Source organism: Monodelphis domestica, chromosome 2 (genome assembly GCF_027887165.1).
Source record: "Monodelphis domestica isolate mMonDom1 chromosome 2, mMonDom1.pri, whole genome shotgun sequence".
Lineage (NCBI taxonomy): Eukaryota > Metazoa > Chordata > Mammalia > Didelphimorphia > Didelphidae > Monodelphis > Monodelphis domestica.
The window spans coordinates 372,604,765-372,629,006 of record NC_077228.1 but is presented as its reverse complement, the minus strand read 5'-3'; the positions used below and the strand labels follow the sequence as shown (position 1 = coordinate 372,629,006).

Below are 24,242 nucleotides of genomic sequence, written 5' to 3'. Positions count from 1 at the left end.
TCTACAGGAAGTACGGAACAACAGGAAGTCAGTGGGCTCCTGGGAAATGTAGTTCTTTTTTTAGGGTAATAGATTGTTCAGTTATACATCCCCTTCCCCCCCAGATCCGTGGAAGACTGGTTCTCTCCATTGATCTTATAAACATGACCAACCTTTAAATTACAGTAATTTGGGGATAAAGGAAAAGAGAACAAAACCAATGATTTCTAGGCACATTGACAAAAAGCCAGTTAGGGGGCAATCCCCTTCGGCATAAAAGTGTACATACAAAACAAATGCATTCAACCCCACACAGTTCAGATCACTGCATCCCAAAGTTCACTCTGGATCTTCTGGTGCAGTGTGTGGTTTGTCGAGGCATCTTCATGGTGCCTCATATGGATTAGTATGTTTCTTATCCTAAAATTACTCTCAAAAAGAATTTAAACTTTGCATTTTAGAATAATAATACATACCCCCTTGAAGAGGGTGCTGAGAAAAACAAGGATCACTAGGGATGCATGGCTGAGTTATGAGGTATATGAATCAATTGGCAAGGGAAACCAAAAACATCAAAAAAATCCAAATAAAAGAGAAAAGATAACTTCTGGATGAAATATAGAGTATCAAAGTCTTATGTGTAAAATTTTAAAGTAAAGAAAATAAACCTACAACAATAGGTTTTTGAATCAGGGTCCAATTAAAGTGATTTCTGTCCCACAAGTTTGTAGGACAAAATGCAGTAATATTTCACTTACCCATTTGCAGCCAAGACTATAGGAAGTTGCCATAGTATAAGAGAGAAAAAAGGAGTAGATTTTTGTGTGATAGGGAAGTGTTATTCCCTGGCTTGATTTTACCTTCACTCTCAGGGATAGGGGAAGCCAGGAAGATAGTCAAACTTCGGTACTTGTCTATTAGTATTTCACGAAGAGTGTGGATACAAGGCGTCCTGTGTCTTAACATATGTTGAGCACTACAACCTCCAATCTCATACTAGGTACAAGTTCTTTCATATTGGTTTAGAAGTTCATTAATCCTACCTGGATTGGTTTGGTCCTTTTTGATCTTGTGCTTCTTGGCAGTGTATAATGACTCTTTTGTTCCCTTCTCCTGGAAATCAGACAGAATCATTAAGTCCCATAATTTTTTATCAATAAATGCCAGGTTTCCATAGTCTAAATTTAGCTTTTGGGTATGTATTAATATTATAGCAAATATATATTTTAACTTATATAGCTGCAAAGTCAAAAAAGTTAAAGAAAAATCTCAATACTGGTGACGTGTTTCAAATACAAAAAGGAGAGAGAAAAACTGAAATAGTATATTTCAAATGCAAGCAAAAATAATAATGAAAGAGCTTTAAAAATAAAAAAAAAATTAGCTTACAATCATTGACACAGTGTTAGCTAAGGAAAGGTAGAATACGAAGATTTCTCCCCCCTCCCCCAAAATGACATCCATTTTCCTCTTCAAACTTAGCCATGATCCACTCTGTGTGAGTGCATATAATTTTCACAAAGTAAGTTTGTTATAAAAAACAGCAGTACAACGGGTAATGCACATTCAAAAAGTATCAAAATCCCCAAAGTTAAAATAGCCCATTTAATGACAATAGCAAACAAAGCCACTATCATTAGGATTCACATGAGTCTGCTGTGTGACATTTAAAAATAATGGGTACTTGTCACAAGTTTTTCCAGGAGTAGCAATGTTTCAACCTTGACTGAGATATTAAAAAAAAGAAATCTATTATTGCCATCATTATAAAAATGGGGCAGAGGAGTCTAGAAAAAACCAAACCTCTGTTCTGTTGATGTTGGGTCTAAAAATGTCACCAAGAATCTAGATCATTCTGTTGGAAGGGTAGTGTGAGCTGAAGAGTCACAAATGAGAGATGCTCCCTCTTGGGAGCCATCCAGGGATACCATGCCCTAGGATCAACTTCCCAGCTCCTTTGGTATGAGACTGTTGTGTTCCATCCATTCACATTTTTACAAATGTGGGAGGTGGGGATTATAATACTGCTTCACTTCAGCTACTAAAATGGACTCTTTACCTCTTGTTACAAATAGCTCAGAGGCAGGCAAAATGATCAGTTATTGAAAAAAAATTTTTTTTAAATCATGTCTAAAGATCCCTTAAAATCAATTGAAATATTTAGCTCATTAAATTCTCTAAAGGTTGTTCAAAAGGCCATTATCACCTATTTGACAATTTAACAAAGCCAAAATGGAAGAAAAGGCTGGTTATGGGCTTTTACAATATTTCATAATATTTTGTTCATTAATTATAGGGGGAAAGTAACAGAATATATCTAATAGTTAAAACATAGTAGATTAAACTGATTTAGTATAATAGAATAATATTGAATACATTAATATATAAACTTAAAACAACAAAATTAAATCTTAAAGCAGAAAATCAGCAAAATACAGTAAAATGCAGAGAATTTCATAAAACGATGGAGTCTGAAAAGGCTTAAAATTTTCACCTCCAGTCTCTTCAAAGTTCCTTTCTCTATCCGTTCAGATTCCTTTTTTCAGAACTGTGGAATTTCCCATAGTGAGGGAGAACATGGCATTGAGGAATCTCAAACTGGATGAATCTTGGAGAGTGGGCAGGCCCAAATGGCAAAGGATTGTAGGGAGATGGATTTCTCCCCTGAATCTCAGCCAAGATAATTGAAAGGACCAGTACACTCATGAATGGTAGAAACAAAAAAAATCCTAAAACTGGAAGCTGTTTGAAATAGGCATAGTACTGCTCTTTCATAGAATGTGCCGTGCTTGCAATTTACTTCCTGTTTGAAGAGTAACTTCCTCCTTCCTTTCCCCATCACCCCTGAGGTAAAATGCTAGGGAGCAGTTTGTTTCCCCAGCCACGGGGAGAGGGAGTTAGGAGGCTAATTGTTGTCTAAGGAAAATACACCCTGGTTTTTACCATTGTTTGGAGAGCAGCTCCAAGTTTGTAAGTTCCAAAGACACAGCAGCAGCTACCAGCAGTCTGGGACTCGGGGCTGGGGCCAGATGAGTGATTGGGGTCGGGGGCTGCAGATCAGGAGGAAGAAGTATCAGCAGTGTCAGAGGCAGCAGTGAGGAACTGAGGAACATGGGCTCAAGCAGATAGGTGAGAGAAGTGACTTATCTCCTCTTTGCCAAGAGTCCTCTGGCTAAAAATAGCCCAGCCGGTGGGAGAGAGATGGGGCAAAAAGTAGGGAAAGAAAAAGGCAGCAGCTCCAAAGAGAGTTCGGAGTTTGTGAGGGTTGTGTGAAAACCTTGGTAGGAGAAACACAGCTTAAAAAATTTATCTAGGCTATCTTAAAAAGATTGAGAATTCCTTCTCCAAGTGGTTGCCATCGAATGTAAAAATTAAAATTGGATCTCAATAATAAAAACACTATATTTTAAGGGATTTATTAATGATCATTAGAAATAAAGGCATAAGAGGGATACAAAATAAAGACCACATACTCATGGCTAATCAGCCTGTTGAAAATCCCACTCAGCACCATGGAGCCAAGACAACGCCAAGCCAAAGAGGGAGGGACCCTCCACGTCTCTGCCTAATATCCCCTATCTACAGGAAGTACGTAATGACAGGAAGTCAGTGGACTCCTGGGAAATGTAGTTCTTTTTTTAGGGAAATAGATTTTTCAACTATACAAAGCCAAAGGATATGGAGACCAACTAGAAGGTTGGGAACCCCTATTGTAGATTAAAGCTTGTATTCTTTATAGTAAAAAACTAAAACAAGACAATAGTGACTTATGTTCTTGGGATCACTTTAGCAATGATTTCTTATGCTTACATATTCTTTCTTAGAGAAACACATGGAGTTCTTGTTTGCACTTAAAGAAATATGATTTTAGAACTAGATAGTATTGTACTTCCAAATGAACTTAGTTATGGTTTTTTCTAATTCAGTAAAGAAGTTTTTTGGTAGTTCAATGGGTATGTCACTAAATAAGTAAATTAATTTGGGTAGGATTGTCATTTTTTATTATGTTAGCTCATCCCACCCATGAGCAATAAATGTTTTTCCAATTGTTTAGATCTAGTTTTAACTGTGTGGAAAGTGTTTTGTAGTTGTGTTCATATTGTTCCTGTGTTTGTCTCAGCAGATAGATTCCTAAGTATTTTATATTGTCTAGGGTGATTTTAAATGGTATTTCTCTTTCTAATTCTTGCTACTGAAATGGGTTAGAGATATATAGAAATGCTGATGACTTATGCGGGTTTATTTTATATCCTGCAACTTTGCTAAAGTTGTTGATTATTTCGAGTAACTTTTTGGTTGATTCTCTAGGATTCCTTAAGTAAACCATCATATCTGCAAAGAGTGATAGTTTGGTCTCCTCATTGCCAATTTTAATACCTTCAATTTCTTTTTCTTCTTTAATTGCTACTGCTAGTGTTTCTAGTACAATGTTAAATAATAGAGGTGATAATGGGCATCCTTGCTTTACTCCTGGTCTTATTGGGAAGGCTTCTAGTTTATCCCCATTGCAGATGATGTTTGCTGATGGTTTTAGATATGTACTGTTTATTATTTTTAGGAAAGGCCCTTCTATTCCTATACTTTCTAGTGTTTTCAATAGGAATGGGTGTTGTATTTTATCAAAGGCTTTTTCTGCATCTATGAGATAATCATGTGATTTTTGTCAATTTGCTTGTTAATATGGTCAATTATGTGGATGGTTTTTAGATAGTATTGTAGTTAATGGTCTAGTCCAATCTTTTCTTTCTATTGATTAAAAAACTGAAACCCAGAAAACTTAATCAATTTTCTCAAGTGCATAAAACTAGTTAGTAGCAGATATTTTTTGATAGTTTTAGTCTAGTACTTTTTTCTATTACACTGTATTATCTTAAAAAAAAATTCTCCATAGCTCTCTGCCATGGGAGAATAATAACTATCTTTTTACTGACAAATCTGCAAATTTGAAGTCTTTGAAGAGGAAAAAGAAATGAACAAAAATTTAAATATACCATATGAAATTTACTGCCAAATTAAGTATTTGGCTCTTGTCTTACTACTGGGTGTTATAAACAATGAAGGTTTATTTCCCCTCAATCATGACTTTTTTCTTTTCTTTTAAAAAAATCCAATGTTGTTTTTGGGTTTATGTCTTACCTAAGTATCGATTCTAAGGCAGAAGAGTGGTAAGGGCTAGACACTTGGGGTTAAATAAGACTTTCCCAGGGTCACATAGCTAGGACATGTCTGAGGCCATATATGAATTCAGGTCCTCTTAACTCTAGGCCTAGCACTGTATCCACTGTACTACCTAGTAGCATCAATCATAGCTTTGTCAAAAAGAAAACTTTTGCCCCCATTTCCTCCCATCTGTTCTTTCAAACCTGGTACTGGGCCAATGATTTTGTAGAAATAAGTTCACTTATTTGCAGTTCTTTTAGGAACTTACTTAGATAGAAGGAGAAGTATTCTTAAAGTGAGAGAAGTGCTTAGAACAAAAGAAAATACAGAACAGAAAATAAAACAATTGGTTCCACCATAGCATCATAAAAAATAATTATATTAATTGCTGCTTCTAAACCTTTTTCTTCTTCCAGTCTATAAAGTTGGTTTATCCCAATTACTCCATCATCAAATTTCTTCACTATTACTCCTGGGCTACTTGAGTATCCTTGAAGAAAGTTTCAAAGTAGAGCTGTTTTCATTCATAGGAAATTTATGATGTGTTCTAATCTTACTGAATTTTTATTTCATTGCCCAGAGCAACTGTCCAGTACCTTTTCCTTTTTCATCAGTTTTGCCTGCCTGCCTTTCTAATTGATGATGACTTGTCCTGTGTCTTCTCAGTGGTATTGAAGGCTTTTTCTGCTTCCTCCTTCAAAACTTCTGTTATGAGTTCTTCCTTCTTTCTTGTTGCAGAGCAAGAGCTATCCCTGCTCAATGCTAAGTGCTTTTCATCTTTTTTCTTTTTAGATAGTTGTAACAGTAATCAACGTCATTCTCTAATACCTCTTCAGTTTCTTTCCTTTTACTCCACATCTACCCACAAATATGAGTATATTTACAAATGCTAAAAAGGTCTTCAGCCAATTACATTCATGGCCAGTGTCCTCCTTATTTTTTTATTCAGTATAATCTTTCTTGATTTTAACCAAATTTCCTTCACTGACAAATTTGACCATCTCTGCTATCTAAATATTTCTTCTTCCTTTAACTTTTAAGAGCTATCACAATCTTATTAATTCTCTGATTTTCCTTTCTCATCTCTTGCAGTTGTGCCTTGAGAATTTGCCTTCATTTGTTCTCTTTCTTTTTGCAAGCTCATATTACCCCAGGACCTTAAGTAACTTCTCTAATCAGAGGACTTTCAAATGTGCATATCCAGTATTAATCTTTCCTGATTTATATTTTCACCTAAACTGTATGTTTGATAGGACATTTACCTAATTTGGGAGATAAGAGTATTGTGTATGAGGAACAAAAAGTAGGCTGGATCATAGAGTGGAAGAAGACTAGAAAGGTAGGAAGAAGTCTTGTTGTGAGAGTTTTAAATGACAAGTAGCATTTTATATTTGATCCTGGAAGAAATAGAGAGTTACTGGAGTTTGTGGTGGGAGAGGATTGGTAGTGACTTAAAGCTGTTTAGGAAAATTACTTTGGCAGATGAGTGGAGGATTAATAAGAGTGAGGAGAGACCTGAGGTAGGGAACCCATTGTAATAATCTAATTCAAGTTAATGAGATCCTTTAATAAGTCATCTTCATGTGGCCTTTGTGTGTAGAGAGAAGACACATATTGTGAAGGTAGAGATGACAAGACTTGATGATAGATTAGCTAGCTATGTGAGCTTAATGCAAGTGAGAATAAAAGATGACATGGAATTTTTGAATCTGGGCAACTGGGAAGTTGTTCCCTTGAGTATTTGAAAAGCTGGTATAGGGGGAGGTTTTGCAGGAAAAAAACAGATTCTGTTTTGGACATTTCGAGTTTGAGAGGACTATCCTCTCAAAAGGGACAGCCGTTTTATAGCACTGACTTAAAAGGCAGTTGGTGAATGCTGTAGAACTAGTTTAGGAGAGAGATTATGACATATACACATGAATCTGGGAATTGAGCCTGTGGGAGCTGATAAAATGGCTGGAGTATTACAGGGAGAAAATAACGGTCCAGAATTAGTGACATCCCTTGGATGAAGATTCAGGGAAGGAGACATCAGAAAAGACTAGGCATTATCAATGTTTTGAAAAACTAGAGAGGAGAGAGTATATATGAGGAGCAGGTGATTAACAGTATTAGAACAAAAAAGATGAGACTTGAGAAAAAAAGTTTTGGGTAATGAGGGAAATAAGTTCCCTAGATAAGATGGCTTGGAGTTAAGGTGGCAACATTTTTTTTTTAAACCCATACCTTCCATCTTGGAATCAATACTGTGTATTGGTTCCAAGGCAGAAGAGTGGTAAGGACTAGGCAATGGGGGTTAAGGGGTTAAGTGACTTGCCCAGGGTCACACAGCTGGGAAGTGTCTGAGTCCAGATTTGAACCTAGGACCTCCCATCTTTAGGCCTGAATCTCAATCCACTGAGCTGCCCCCAGGATGGCGACACTTTTGGATCCATACTTTGACTAATTAAGGAAGGAAGGAAGGACAATATCTTGAGAGTTAACTTATAACACCAGTATCTAGATTCTATCTATCTATCTATCTATCTATCTATCTATCTATCTATCTATCTATCTATCTATCTCTATATCTATATCTATATCATAAATGTGAATAGCATTAACCTCAAGAGAGGAGAGGCTGACAAGAAAAAGTGGTAGAAGGGGAATTTGTAAGTAACTATATATGGGAGCAAGAAGTTATTCCATTAATTCCTGGTATGAGTGAAAGTTTAGCCAGTACTAGAAAGGTTTAGGATAAAAGGAAGTACTTAAGGTAATGTTCCACACATGGTAAATGTTTAACAAAAATTTTTTGGGTAATGATAGTTTTTTTTTATAAATGTATCAATGGTTTAGTTGATATTTTTTTTATATTTTATCTTTTTTTTTTTAAATATATTTTATTTGATCATTTCCAAGCATTATTCGTTAAAGACATAGATCATTTTCTTTTCCTCCCCCCCACCCCCCATAGCCGACGCGTAAGTCCACTGGGCATTAGATGTTTTCTTGATTTGAACCCATTGCTTTGTTGATAGTATTTGCATTAGAGTGTTCATTTAAAGTCTATCCTCTGTCATGTCCCCTCAACCTCTGTATTCAGGCAGTTGCTTTTTCTCGGTGTTTCCACTCCCATAGTTTATCCTTTGCTTATGAATGGTGTTTTTTTTCTCCTGGATCCCTGAAAGTTGTTCAGGGACATTACACCGCCCCTAATGGAGAAGTCCATTACGTTCGATTATACCACAGTGTATTAGTCTCTGTGTACAATGTTCTCCTGGTTCTGCTCCTCTCGCTCTGCATCACTTCCTGGAGGTTGTTCCAGTCTCCATGGAACTTCTCCACTTTATTATTCCTTTGAGCACAATAGTATTCCATCATCAATGGTTTAGTTGAAAGTAATTTGGTAAGAAAACCATGGCTAAAGTAATTTGGTTAGAAAATCATGATAAGAAAGGTGGTTAGATAATGCTGATACATATAGTAGTGATGGCCCAGTGAGTAAAGTGGAATTCCTACCCTGGTATACCGAATCTCCCACGCTGGTATACCAAATCTTTTAATCACAACCTTACTTGTCATAGGTGCTTTATAAGGTTCTCAGAATTGTTGTTGGAAATTATAAATCTCCTTTTTTGTTCAATTGAATAGCTCAGTTTTTTTCTTTCCTGTAGGAATGTCTTCGTTTTCTTTGGGGTAGAGTCTTAACTTTTACTTAATATTTCTCATTTTATGCTTCAGTTATTGAACTAGAGGCAGTGTATATATAATTAAAGAAACTGTTGCTATTTTCCATATGTTGCTTGTGAAGACAGTATTATATTTAAAATATGTTATGAAATTTAGGTTTGAAAATTGGTAGGGATTTTATTTGGATTCTATTAGCAAAAGGAGTGTGTTCAATAGAATAGGGCAAGAAGCTAGTTGGCATTTTAGAATTTCCCAGGAATAGGAAGTGTTATATATTTAAACAGAGCGAAAAGAGTGGGACAATAAAAAGAAAGTTACCTACTGTTCACCTAGGGCTGTAAGAATAATGGCACTTTATATTTTATTAAGAATAGTTATGTACCTGGGACTGTACTAGTTTATGTCAATTTAAAGAAAAAATGAGCCAATTTCTGACTTTACGGTTTATCATGTACATTTATAAAATACATGTAGAGTATAAAATACTTACAGAAAATAAATTTATAGAAAAACCAAAAGAATACAAACCATGTAGTTTTAGGGGGAGAACTAACCAGCTGGGCTTAGGAAAGACTTTATATAGAGAGGTATCCACACTCAAGCATAGTCTTTAAGGAAATGGGATTTCAAAAGTTGTTGATGAAGAGAGAGAACAGTGTAGGCACATGGGGATAGCCAGTACAAAAGCACTGAGATGGAAAGGTAGATGGACCCCCAGAGGGGAGTAATTTGTAACAAACATGGAGAGCTGAAAGGGGGCTAGGCTTGAAATATTTTGAGGAATAAATTCTAGGAATAAGAATTTTTATTTGATTCTAGAAGTAGTAAGGAGGCACTGAGATTTATTGAGGGAATGAGGTCGGAGGAATAAGGGGAGAGGTATGTGCACATGTGCCATAATTAGACCTATGCTTTAAAAAATTCATTTTGGTGTAGAATAAATTGGCCTGGAGAGAGACTTTAGATAGGGAAACCAAATAGGAGGCTGTTGAAGTAGTACCTGTGAAAGGCAACGAAGGCTTGAATTAGAGTGACAACAGTGTGAGTGGAGAGTTTATATATACATCATAAGGATTTTATAAGATAGATTGAATGAGTGTTCTTATTCTTATTTTACAGTTAAGGAAATTGATATTGATTGGAAGTGACTTGCCCAGGGTCATACAGATATATATATAAGAAAGAGCTGGAATTCAAACTTGAGTCCACCAATGAGTTCATTGTCTTTTCAGTATACCAGTCTGCTTCTTTTTTGTTTAAATAAGTATACAATAGGTGCCCCCCCCCCCACCTCCCTTTTACCCTTACCCTTCTTTCTTCTACTTTGTGGAAGCAAAATATTAGGCTTTCTAATTTATAGATAAAATAAAGTAATGATTATGGCTTAACCAGAAATTTACTAGGTCTATACTAGGTCTAACTACTTAGTTGGTAATCATAACAAAGAAGCCTCTGTACAAATTCCAGCATATACTTCCAAATATTTCTCAATAAACTTCTCTGAAGTTTAGAGCCATCTTAAAATCCATTGATTCCCTGTTATCTCTAGTATGAAACATAAATTCCCCTGTTGGTATTTAAAACTCTTCACAATTTACCTTTCCAGCCTTGTTTTATATTACTCCCTTTTATACATTCTGCAGTCCATCCAAACTGGACTTCTTAATTTCCACTTACATAGCAATCTTCAGTTTCTGTACATTTGTACTGGCTATTCCCCATGTTTTGAATGCATATGTTTCTCATCTCTGTCTCTTAAAATTCTTAGTTTAGTTCAACACTGCCTTCTACTTTTTGTATCTCTCCTGCTTCAGGTGTGCCCCCTGCCCTCATTTACCCTGTATATATTTTATCTGTGGATGTATAGAGAGATACACCCTCATTTTCTGTGATAGAATTTAAGTTCCTTGAGAATACAAATACCCAGTGCCTAGCAAAGTACCTGACACATAGTAGGCATGTAATAAATGCTTGTTGCTTGCTTAATCAATATGGTGTGGTCCCCACTTCTTTAACCTTTTTTTACACTCTGCTACTCTTTTGTACACTTATTCTATCCAGACTTTTCTAACTACTGTTCCTTTTGTAGCTGTCTTATGGTTTGGGTGAAGTTTTAACTATCAAATGAAATCTTTGCTCATCCCAGTGAATATTAAATAATCTGAACCACTTTATACTTAACTGTTTATATTGCTCATTTGATACTATAGTACAAGTTAGTATAGATTGTCTTTTATGTTTGTATTCTGAGGGTATACATTGTCCAATTCACAGTGGGTTCTTAATATTTATTCATAATGTTGATGTATTTGAGCTAAGTACAGATAATATTTCTGAGGTACAGAAAATTTAAATTACATAATTAATAGTACAAACAAAATGAGGTTGGACCATATGACTTCCATCCTTCTCTAAGCCTCAGCCTTTGTTTCTTTGTCAACTTCCAGTGGCATCAGCATTATCTTAATTTATAGCCCATTTTTCTTTCATTTGCTACCCAACTCTGAAGTATTTAAAAATATAATAAGAGTTATATTTGACTTCACGGGCCTTTAAACTTGAGATGTGGACGCTTTTAATAATGGCTAATTGCTGTTCTACTAGCTTAAGGCGGATTGTCCAGTTCATACAGGTATTGATGGAAAAGATTGTTTTATTTTGAGATAGGAAATCTTAGTGCAATGACTTTAGGATGACTTGAACATAAGGCCATAGTGCTTTGGAGTGATCTGTTTCCTTTGGAGTCTTTGAAAATTTGGAGTGCTCTGTTTCCTTTGGAGTCTTTGAAAATTACTCTGAACCCTGGATTCAAAGTCAGAAGACCTAAGGTTTTGAATCATAGTTCTCCCACTTACTACCTGTATGTCTGTGAGGAAGTTATAGTCTTTGTGGACGCTAGTTTCCTCATTTATAAAATAAGAGGGTCAGACTAGGCTACCCTGGATTCTTAGAACATGGAGTTTGTGAAATTGTTTAAAAAAATACTTTGATAACTATATTTCAGCCTAATTGGTTTCCTTTATAATATTATGTATTTATATATATATATATAAAATATTATTCAGTAGAATGTGAAAGGAGTCTGTGAGAAGATTCCTTTGGCTTAAATTCCATGATCCTAGTAAATATTTTTTTAGGATAATAGTGCAGAGCCAGCATTTGAACTCTGGAGTCTCATGAATCTAACTTCAGCATACTATTGTAGATTTTAAAAATATGTACTTTTTGTAATAAGCACACACAACTTATTATTTGCAAAGTGTTTTCCTTCCAACAACTTTGTAAGGTATTAGAAATATTGAGCGGGGAAAAGGGGACATACAGCTAGGAAATATCTGAGACAAATTGAATCCAGGTTTCCTTATTTCAAATTCTTTTCTCTTTCCACTAGCTATGCTGCCTTTTACAATATTTAAGCTAACTAATATATGATGTTTCTACTTTAGTCAAATTCTATATTAAGAATAAAATTGTGTTTTTTTTTTCCAAATTTTCTCATATCTGTTAAAGTTCTTATCTTAAATTAAAGACTTATTTTTGGTTTGGCAGGTGGTAGATGTCTTTAGGTTTACATGTGTGTGTATGCACACATACAAACATGTCATTATATAATTGAAATATGTAGATGTGTAATAGAAATATGTAGATTTATATATGTAAATATAAAGCATGTAGTTTTGTGAATCTTAATTAGATTTAACCTTACTTTTGCTTCCTTTAAAATTTCAAAATAGCTCTAAATACATGTATACATTGGAAAAATTGATCAATGTGTTTTGAGAATGTTTAAGTTCAGGAGAAGGCCTGATAAACCTTTTTTTTTTCATTTTTTTACTTTTGAAGACTTATCAGTTCATCAGATTTATTAGTGATAATATCAATAATAGCTAACATTTGTATACTACAAGGTTTATAGAATGTTTTACAAATATCTCATTTTATATTTACAACAATCCTGGGAGGTAGGTGCTATTATTAGCCCCATTTTACAAATGAAGAAATTGAGGCAGGCAGAAATTAAGAAGTTTGTCTAGGGTTACACATCTAGTTAGTGTTTAATGACTGAATTTGAACTCCAGGTCTTCTTAACTCTAAAGGCATTACTGCCACTTAGCTGCCTTTACCAAATCTCTTGTTGAATCTTAATTTTGCTTTGATATATTTCATACCTTTTATTATCTCACAATTAAAAAGAAGATAGGAAATTATTCTTTTGGAAATAATTGGCCTTACAACTATAAACAATAAGTATAGATGATTTTTCATGTTATTCAAACCTTTAATCTACAAAACATCCTTTATTGTGATTGAAGTAGTTGAAATCTTAAATTATACCCAGATCTTTTAAAAAAGTAATTTAAATCACAAAATTTGCAAGTCCCAACATAGTATAAAGATTAACATAATTAACTACTTTTACCTTTGCTATGAAATAAGAGATTAACTGTCTCATCTCTTTTTTTTTTCCTTTTGGCAGAGCAAACACGATTAAAAAATATCAGAAAAGTATATGGAAGATGTTTATGGTATCGTTTACGGTTATTAAAACCCCAGCCAAATGTAATTCCCACAATAAAGTAAGTATTGATTCTTATTCAGAAAGTGTCGAGTGCCTAATAAATGCAAGGCATTGTGCTAAGAAAAAATTGAGTTCCTGCTCTTGGAAGATTAAACATTTTTGTATGCAAATATTTAAAAAGGCAAAAAGTTGCAAGGGCTATAAAGTTGTGAAAGTTTAGAGAAAGATTAGCTTGTTTCTGTGTTGGGTGGGTGGGATCAAGAAAGTCTTCCTGGGAGATGGGATTGAGCAATATCTTGAAGGAAAGATGTAGGATTTCATCCAAGTATGAATTGGGAGGAAGACATTCTAGACAAAATAAATGGTATGAACAAAGGATAAGACACTGGAAATATAGAATATATTGGGGGAAAGTCTAGTAGTACAGTTAGGCTAGAATAGAGGGAGGTGGATTTGGAAAAATAGATTGGGATCAGACCTTTTAAAGTGCCTTTACTACTTTGCTAAGAATTTGAACTTTATTCAGTAATAGTAAATAAATCAATCAATAAGCATTCATCAAATACCTACTATATGTGAGGTACTATGTATATTACTGGGAATATAAAGATGAAGTACTCTTTGCTACCAAGAAATTTTGTTGGGAGAGACAACATATAAGGAGCTACAAAATTTGCAGGATAATTTTGCTAACAGTTGAGAACAGGGAAGCTTGTTGAAAGTTGCATTTGAATTGAACTTTGAAAGAAAGGAATTTTTTTAAGAGTGAAGAGGGAGTGAATTCCAGTCATTGAGGGGAACCTAGGCAAAGGCACAGATATGGGAAATGCAGTGTTGTATATAAAGAATGACATTTTTTCTGGACTATGAAGAGGAGTGGTATATATCACTCCTCTTCATAGTATGTATATATATACACACTATATATATATAAAGGTAAGTTGGAGAACAGGCTATGAAGGGCTTTGACTACCTAGTAGAATTTGCATTGATCCTTCAGGCAAAAATGGGGAACCACTGGATTTTTGTGGAGCAGGTTAGATCTGAATATTACTTTGGAAACTGGAGGGTAATTCAGAGAGGGGAGAGATGGAAGATTTTATGGAAAACTATTGGGACAGTGATGCATAGGGTGGACTAGAACACATGCTTCATGTAGGGAAACCAATTGAAAGTGTTTTGTCATAGCCCTTGAAAGAAGTTACAGGTGTTTAATCTAGTATGATGGTGGTGAGAATGGATTGACAAAGCTTGATGGCTAGAATGAAGGTTTAAAGGAGAGAGAGGAGTTCACAATAAATGACATTTTGACCCTGAGTGCTTGGGAGGCTGGTGCTACTAATAGAAATAGAATCATTAGGAGAAGCCCCCTTCTGTATCATTGCTTTTTGTTTATGAGGCTTCCTGTGCCCTTTTCTTCAGCCTTCTTAGTTGATTTCCTTTTCATCCTTTAAAACTCAGCTCATATTCCTCCAATATTAAATATTCCTGATCCTCGTCAGTAACAAACCTTCCTTGGATTTTCACAGTTGTTTTTTTTGCAACCTAAATGTGTTTGCCATTTAATGATATATATTATAATATTATAGATATTGCCTTTTTTTGTCCTCCAACCCCCATTAAAATATAAGCTCCATGAGGGGAAGGACTGTTTCATATGTAAGCTTGGTATCTCCATTGCCTAGCACAGGATTCTTTACAAAAGTAGGTGCTTAATAATGCCTGACATAGTACTTTAAATTTTGCAAAATACTTTACATATAGTATCTCATTTGAGCATCAAAACAACACCATGATGCAGTTAGCGTAGATAAGATAATCCTGATTATACAAATTAGAGAGCTGAAATTCTGAAAGTTTGGTGAGTGGTATTTTGAGGAAAAGAGTATGATGAGTTATGTGACAGGGAAATTGAGGTAGAGCTGTCTAGAAAGCAGTTAGAAATGTCAGACTGAAGATTAGAAGAAAAGTTTTGATTAGAAATATATGCATAGAGTCTTAACCTGGAGTATATGCTGCAAGTTAGGAAGCAAAGAGAATTGAGACTAGAAATTGAGAATATTGTGAAATTGAGAAAACAACTGTGGAAAATCCCATAATTATGAGTAAAAGGAAGAGAAGCCAGTGAGGGGGACATAATCAAATTCGTCCTCATCTTTATGCTGTTATTGATGCATTTAAGTAAGCCTTTTAAAACAAATTTCTAATACTCTTACTGTAGCAATAATACTTTTCAAAAAAGTAATGTTATAAAGATAATCATATCCTGGGGCAGCATTACAGCTCGAGAACTAAGAGTTTTTTTTAAACTAAATATATGTTTAATGAAAACATTTTGATTTTAGTATCTTTAGGTATTTTAATTTGGATAGATTTGGATAAATTTTCATTTTCTTTAAATATATGAAAAGATAAGAGGAATGTCTTCCTTCTCATTTGTGTGGTGCCTTCCCCAGTTTGCCAGTCTTGTGTTAACAGTAACAACTACAACAAAAATCAAACCTCAAAAAATTCATAGTGGTTTTTCTTACAATTTGTAAAGGATTAACTTTGTCTATTTTAGTCCTCAAATATATTTATAGTTAAGGTAAAATGTAGAATTAATCATTTGTTATGAGTAGTTTAAAAATTGTTGTTTATAGCATTTTGCTGACTATATTTTAAATTTAAACTTTAAAATCTATGGTTTAATAAAGATTATGATGAGACAATTTACACAAATCATTTTTATTCCTCTTTTCTGCCACCTGTTGGTATTTAAATTGATACTTGATGAAATTTAGTCTTAAATTAGTCTAGTTATTTTCTCTATAATTTCTTTTACTGAGAACACTTAAGAATGTCTGATTCACTTTAAAAGCTTAAAGGTTATTTAGCTTTGGTGAAAAGGTAGATGAGGATACTAGCTTAAACAGTTAAAAAAACTATCATGAATCTTAAAGTTTCTTCAGTCCTAGAATAGGTATTAAAAATTAAAAATTAGTTATTGTAGTTCCTAGTTGTCTTTTTTCCCCCATCCTTAATGCAGGGATCAAGTGTGGGAAATCTTTAAGAAATATTTTGTGAACTATGTTTTAGGAAAGACCCTGCTGCTTTCTGTTTGTCTCACTACCCAGTGCAGAACTATTCTGTTAAATTTTCTAAGTTTCCAATGTAAGCTAACACACCTAATTATGCACTTTACTTTTATTTTCAATAAAAGATGCAGTAATTAGTAAATGGATTAGTCCAAAAACTTTAAGAGATTGTGTACCCAAATTGTACCTTCAAACTGTCTGTGAACAGGGGTCCCCAAGCTATGGCCCATGGGCCACATGTGGCCCCCTGAGACTATTTATTTGGTCCCCACCGCACTTCCGGAAGGGGCACCTCTTTCATTAGTGGCCATCCTTTGCTCCCGTACTCACGTACGGTACTACTTCTGATGACATAATCCTTTGCATGGTGCCTTGTTCTGAGAGTAACGGAACAAGAGCGAGGCTCCACACAAAGGATTATGTGGCTGCACAATGGAAGATGTCAGCATGGTGAGTGGTGATCTGGGGGAGGGGACTCTGCACTGTGTATACTGCTGCCCAGTATAGTGGTGGCAGTGATGGGCTTGTGCAAGGTGTGACAGGCCCATCACCGTCGGCGCTGCAGCCTCCACTATCCCAGATAGCGACATACAGATTTTTTCATAGTTTTTTTTTAATAGTCTGGCCTGGCCCCTTGTGTAAAAAGTTTGGGAACCCCTGCTCTAGACAGTGGAAGGAGGAAGTGCAGAGAGGCGGAGCATATGAAAAATGTCCTCGGGCACTGTGGAGAAGGGCAACATTGCAATCCCCTGTGGCATGCCAGGGGCATGCATGCCACTTAGCCAACATGGGATGTCTATTAGATTTTGTATGTTGTGGTAAATGTTATGGCATAATTTTGTTAAATTGTGAATTAAATTTTGCATTTGTTGTTTTGATCATCTTGCTTTTTTTTTCTGGCAGTTTTCAAACAAATCAAAGTATACAAATCTGTTTATGTAATACTCATTTTTTCCCCCCAAACAGGAAAATAATTCTGCTTGCAGGGTGGGCATTGTTTTTATTCCTTGCATACAAAGTTTCCAAAACAGACAGAGAGTATCAAGAATACAACCCTTATGAAGTCTTAAATTTGGATCCTGTAAGTAGTGTTTTTTGTGTAATGCACATTAATTTAATGAACCCATGAAGATTAGTGTAGACCCAGAGCCTAACAGAAATCAGATAGTCAACAAATGAGAGTTCAGAAATGCAACTCATGGTTCTGGTATTATTTTTTTCAGGGTATTTTTTTTTAACTATTTGTTTAGCCATTCTGTTGCTGAGAATTTGGTGAGCTGGTAAAATACTTAAGTAATCAAAAGTTTTTTTCCCTAACAAATACCTGTGAAGCTGATTAAATGATCAGATTTGAAGAATCTGAGATGCAGACATGTCCAACATCCAATCATAGATTCAAAACTGGAAAAGACATAAACCTAAAGCGAACACAATAGATTAGATTAGTCAGTATTTATTAAGCACCTATTATGATCTTAGTTTTGGGAATACAAGAATGAAACTGTTTCTGCTGTCAGGAAGCTTATGTTCTATTGGGGGAGAAAATGTACATGTATAAATATATATTCAACTTACATAAAAATAACAAGTTAACTTTTTTGAGAGAGAAGAAGGCACTAGCAACTAGAGGAATCAGGAAAGGCTTCATTTAGAAAGTGGTGCTGGTAGCTGAGTTTTGTTGGAAACTAGGAATTCCAAGAGGAGGAGATGGAGGGAGGGCATTCATCCCTGGTAAGATGATCTTATGACTAGAACCATGATTGAGTGACATTATATAAAATAACTAGAGAAATCCAAAGTTACATAAGGCTATTATTGCTTAGAATTTGTGGTAGAAGATACAGGGGAGAACTTAAAATTCATTTATAACATTCTTCTACACCTTCATTCCCATGCAAGGTGCTAGTTCATATTGGTGAATAACTAGGAATTTTCTTTTCAAGTGTGCATAATATTTTACAATGGAAAAGGACTTTAAGTGGGGTCTAGTTTGACTGCTTTATTTTACAAATAATGAAAACAAGCCCTGCTTCAAATTGAGGTTTGTCCAAGATCTTCTGGGGAGGTGGCACAGACAAGGCTTGATTTCTTCTCTTTACAGTCTCTTCCACTTTCCCCATCCATCAAAAGAATTAAACAGATAAGTGGGATAGGTTGAGCCTGCAAAACATATTCATATAATAATGTATTTGGATTGCATGCTATAAAGTGTAGTTTCTGCTATTATATAGAAGAAATTTTCATTTACTAATTTTTATTTACTGAACTATAAATAATTGAAAAATTATAAGACATTAAGTTAATCAAAGAAATATTGGCAAACAAATGGAACTGAGTAATTTTAATCTTGACTCTTTTAGCTAAAAGTTTTAATTTACTCTAAAATCCTTCCATGATTCTAAAATTGAGAGTAGGATTTTACTTTATGGAATGTCACCTGGATTGTATATCTGTTGTAGTCTCACAGACTTTATATTTTTTTTTCTTTTAGGGGGCAACAGTAACAGAGATTAAGAAACAATATCGTTTACTGTCACTTAAATACCATCCAGATAAAGGAGGAGATGAAGTGATGTTCATGAGAATAGCAAAGGCCTATGCTGCGTAAGTATTTTGTTCACATTCTTTAGTATGTATTAAATATTTTAATATACTGGTAAAAATAGTTCACTTTTTTACTTAAAGCAAAAAAAGAAAAGTGCTGCTTTGGTTATTATCTTTCTTATTAAATGTTGAGTTCTCACGTTAGTGTAATTAAGACTTGATTTCAAGTAACTTTAGTTTACATGTTGACAAAGTAGTTTTTTCATAGAAATGATCAGGTAAAGAAAATGACATGTTAATTAAACTTTTTTTTTGAAGTGTTGGGCCCTTCCCTCTCTCCTTTTTCTTCCCTTTTACCCTGTAGGTTCAGTGTCTTCTTTCTTAACAGTCGTCTTAATGCTTTATCTGTGTACATGGTTGTGTGTGTGTGTGGGGGGGCATAAATAAAAACATTTCCTTTTTTTTCTTCCCTTTTAGAGGTTCTATCTGATTTGCTCTTGAAGCTTCTATCTTTAGTTTCATACTTTGTTATATTTACTATGGCAACTTACCTCCCTTCTTGTTTCATAATGGATATTTAGGGTTTTCTTTTGTATTCTTTCCAGTTTTTCTTTAAAGAATGCTTTTAAAACTTCTAATTTGTTTTTCCCACATTGCCTAAACTAAAACAGTTTAGTATAAGTGTTGTATATATGTTCACATTTTCTGCCATATTATTAGGTTGTATTTGTTGCCATACGATTTCTACAGACCATTTTAGTTGTAGAAATTCTTTTTTTGTGTGTCATGGACCCCTTTGGCAGACTGCTAAAGCTTATTCCTTCTCAGAATAATGCATTTGAAAACAAAATATACAATACCTAGGATTATAAAAGGAACCAATTATATTGAAATACATTTGTCAAAATTTTTTTAAAAGCTAAAAGATCTAGGTTACGATACTTTTGTCCTATTGTGAACTCTTTCTGTCATCTGTCCCCCTTTGAAAAAGATTCCATCAGTAATAATAGTTAAAATAACAGTGGTAGGAATTAGTAAGTAGTCTTTTTACTGTGATATTCATTTTTCCCATTCTTCCCAAACTTTTTTCTGATTTTCTTTGTTACTAAAATGAAATCAATGCTTGATAGGAAATGTTAGGACGTAGGGAACATAATAACATTGCCAGAAGTTCTTCCTTCCTTCCTTCCTTCCTTCCTTCCTTCCTTCCTTCCTTCCTTCCTTCCTTCCTTCCTTCCTTCCTTCCTTCCTTCCTTCCTTCCTTCCTTCCTTCCTTCCTTCCTTCCTTCCTTCCTTCCTTCCTTCCTTCCTTCCTTCCTTCCTTCCTCCCTTCCTCCCTTCCTCCCTTCCTCCCTTCCTCCCTTCCTCCCTTCCTCCCTTCCTCCCTTCCTCCCTTCCTCCCTTCCTTCCTTCCTTCCTTCCTCCCTTCCTCCCTCCCTCCCTCCCTCCCTCCCTCCCTCCCTCCCTCCCTCCCTCCCCTGCCCTCCCCTGCCCTGCCCTGCCCTGCCCTGCCCTGCCCTGCCCTGCCCTCCCTTCCCTCCTTTCCCTTCCTTCCCTTCCTTCCCTTCCTTTCTTTCCCTTACCTTCTGTCTTGGAGTCAATACTGTGTATTGGCTCCAAGGCAGAAGAGTGGTAAGGGCTAGGCAATGGGGGTCAAATGACTTGCCCAGGGTCACACAGCTGGGAAGTGTCTGAGGCCAGATTTGAACCTAGGACCTTCCATCTCTAGGCCTGACTCTCAATCCACTGAGCTACCCAGCTGTCCCCTCATCTTTCTTATTCCTGTCCATATTCTCTCATCTGTTAAATGGTTATGGCCTGGAGAAAAGAAGAGTTTTATTTTGAGGAGAGTTTGATTCATGCATATTGAATCCTGGCTGTTCCTGCCCCAGGAAGTAGGATCAATGTTGCTGTGATAGAAATAATTGAATATATGAATCTTTGCAGAATCCTTGCTATACTGTAAATGCCATCACTCGGAAAAAGGGACAATTTGCCCTAAATTCTGAGGGCTACCAGTGGTACTGTTAGAGGTCACTGTATCTTTAACCTTTAAGTAATTTTTTAAAAAATGCTTGCAAAATGGTGTTTTCCTCTTCTTCCTCCTGACTCCTAAAAAACAATATAAAAATTTCCTATGTCCTAATTCTTTCTTCCCCCATTATATCCTTTAAACCCCAAATAACTGTTCCTGGTAAAAGATCTATAGAGCAGTAATTTACTTGAAAACAGAAGTTAGATGCTGAACTAATAACTAACATCACATTTCACAAACTTTGTCTGATTTTAAGTACTTTGTACCAAATCAAGATGATAGTATAATCCTATAATCCTTTGCTAATTACTGCTACAGTAGTTCAGAGTCATCTATAATGTTCAGAGATGGTATAGAAAATATGACAACTCTATTCCTAATCTCTTCTAGCTTTTTTTTTTTTATGATGAACTCCAGAGAATAGAGAGATATCTCGGTCAGAGTCCTTTGGAGATTTTCTAGGGTGTTGAATATATGATTCTTGTATATGATTACAAAAGTGCTGTATACATAGAATCTGCTGTTAAGCCAGTTTTTCCCTTTGCTGTAGAAGTCCAGAAGCATACATACCCAAACAAAGGTTAGGGTACAAGGTAGAGTTATAAAAATTTTTAACATAAATGTATAGGTTGATTTAAAAAACTTTATAAATTATGATTTTAATAGTTTTGTAATTTTGATGTTTTTCTTCATCATCAGCAAGACACTTGTAGATTTTATTTCCAAGGAAATCTTATCAAAACATTGCTAACTTATGTTTTCATTCAGTGAATATTAAGGAATCATTTTATTTTACATAAATCCTTCAAACAATTCTTTTAGCTCATATTTATGTTCTTCTTTGAGATTTATAAAACCTTTTCACTTTTAAAATAAATTTTATTGCTCTTTTTGGGGAGCCTATGCCTGATGGTTCACTTGAATCTGGAAGTTTTCAGCTTCAGTAAACTAAGCTGAATGTATGTCTTCATTAAATGTCACCAATATAGTAAGCCCCCAAGAAGAAGATGCTGCTTAAGGATGGGTAAACCAGCTCAGGTTTGAAGTGGAGCAGCTCAGAGTTACTATGCTGATTGGTACAGGCCTCTGGATGGTATTTGTCTGAGCAAGATGGAGAGATCCAGACACCTGTCTACCTGCCTGTCCCCCTTACTCTCCAGTGTATCCTGAAAGATATAAGTATTTAGTACAGTTCCTGGCTCAGAGTATATGCTTAATAAATGTTTTTTAACTACTCTTTTTATATTTTTTGCATCATAGTCTTTATTTTTCCAGTCATCTATCCATTTTGAGTTTAGTATGAAATAAGGGGTAAGATGTTGAACCAAGCCAAGTTTTTGCCAGGCTGTTCTCCATTTCCCCCAGGATTTCTTAGCAAACAAAGAGTTCTTTCCCAAGTAATTTATGTCTTTGGATAATTGAGTTCCATTATTTTTATTTTCCCTACACACCACTCTTTATATATCAATCATATGAGGTAGAAGGTACAAATATTCAAGCATTGTGACAGAATTGGGTTTAAAACAAATGAGTTATATTTAAATTCAGAGAATAGGAAAGCTATGTTAACAAGGTACTTCTTCTAATGTACCACAAATGTTCCCTTTTCAGTTACATAGTGGTCATTAGAATGAGGCTTCTGATGATAATTTTAACATTGACTAATAGTACTTATGTTGATTTTCTTATGTAATTAAAAGGAGTTTCTATTTAGGAGAATTTTGAAATCCATATTGTACTTAAGTTTCTATTATTATCTTTTCATCTCTTCTTATAGTTGGTAATTGTCATCTTAAAACAATGTCTTCTGAAATTTCAACTTGTTAATTTACTATTTATTCTATACTAGACTGAAGTATATTTTGGATGATTCAGTTTTCCAGATGCTGAAATTTATCTCCTGTAAAGATTAAAATTTAGGGGAGACGGGGAGACTGAGGCAGAAAAGAAAGGTAGAAATTAGTTTCTCTCTGCAAGGAGTATTATATTTTTTTAGAGGTTTATTGAAGATTAAGGATTAAAGAAAATACAGGATAAGAGACACGTGTCCAGGCCATAGAGTGGCCTAGACACAACTTCACCTACATTATGAAAAAAGCCAGGCCTGCCCCAAAATGGAAGTAAGTCCAAGAGTCAAGAGACACCCTCAAAAGCCTTTGAATCAGCTTAAATACCTTCTCGATCTCGGCCCAGGTGAGATTACAAGGCATTCTGGGGAAGTGGAGCAAAGGCTCGTGGGGATTGTAGTCCTGTATTCGAGTCTATTTTTTACATTTCACCATGTGATCATTTTTGGAAAAATTAATTTTTCCCCAAAAGGATCATAAAAACATAATAAACTTAAAAGATTACAATAATGTGAGGATAAGAGAAAAAAGAATAAAACCAATAATTGCTGAACGCATTGAGAAAAAGCCGTTAGGGGGCAGTCCCCTTTGGCATAAAAGTATACATACAAATAAATGTTCAATCAAACACACCCAAAGTTCAATTTGATCTTGTGCAGCTTGTGGTCTGGAGGCTTCTTCATGGTGGCTTCTCCAACAGTTCAGTTTCTGGATTCAGAGAAGTAGCATCTTCTTTACCTAAAATTCTTCTCAAAAGGAATTTAAACTTTGCAATTTACAATAATATTTTTTTACATTTCCCCGTGTTGTGGGTGATTGAAAGATACAGAATCACTTAGGGATGCATGGCTGAGGTATGAGGTATATGAATCCATTGGCAAGAGATATTAAAAAGACATCAGAAAAATCCAAAAGAAAAGAAAAAATTTCTGGATGAAAATATAGACTATCAATGTTTTATGTGTAAAAATTCCAAGTAAAAAGAAAAATAAATCTATAACAGGTCCTTCTATCAGGGCCCAATTAAAATGATCTAAGCAATGATGCATTTACCCAGTCAGTAGCCAGGACTACAGAAAGGTACCACACTATGAAAGGCAGAAAAGGGGACCAGATTATAGGAGCCAAGGTTTGGGGATACTCGTCTGTGAGTATCTTCAGAGTGAGTGTGGACACAAGGAAAGCCTATGTCTTAACACATGTTAAACATAGTAACCTCGAGTCTTCACACTAGGTTCAAGACCTTTGTATTGGCCTAGAAGTGCGTCAATCCATTCCTGGATTGGCCTTTCTTTGGCTCTGTGCAATGGCTCTTCTGTGTATATCTTGTCCTGGAATCAGACAGAATCATTAAGCAAAGTCCCATAATTTTTAAATAATTAGTGGCATTGTTTTTATAGTCACAAGCT

General features: G+C 35.1%; 1 protein-coding gene across 3 annotated transcripts in view; it reads left to right on the top strand.

The window, feature by feature from the left end:
• Positions 1–24,242, top strand: part of SEC63 (SEC63 homolog, protein translocation regulator) — an 84,253-nt gene that overhangs the window by 13,427 nt on the left and 46,584 nt on the right. For all 3 annotated transcript variants that reach the window (XR_008916637.1, XM_001368312.5, XM_056818638.1), the window contains exons 2-4: positions 13,289–13,388; positions 17,374–17,488; positions 18,899–19,011. Coding sequence is in view for 2 of the 3 variants with exons in the window: in XM_001368312.5 (XP_001368349.1) it covers positions 13,289–13,388; positions 17,374–17,488; positions 18,899–19,011 (328 nt within the window). In the remaining variant the exon portion in view is untranslated. The remainder of the gene's footprint in view (positions 1–13,288; positions 13,389–17,373; positions 17,489–18,898; positions 19,012–24,242) is intronic.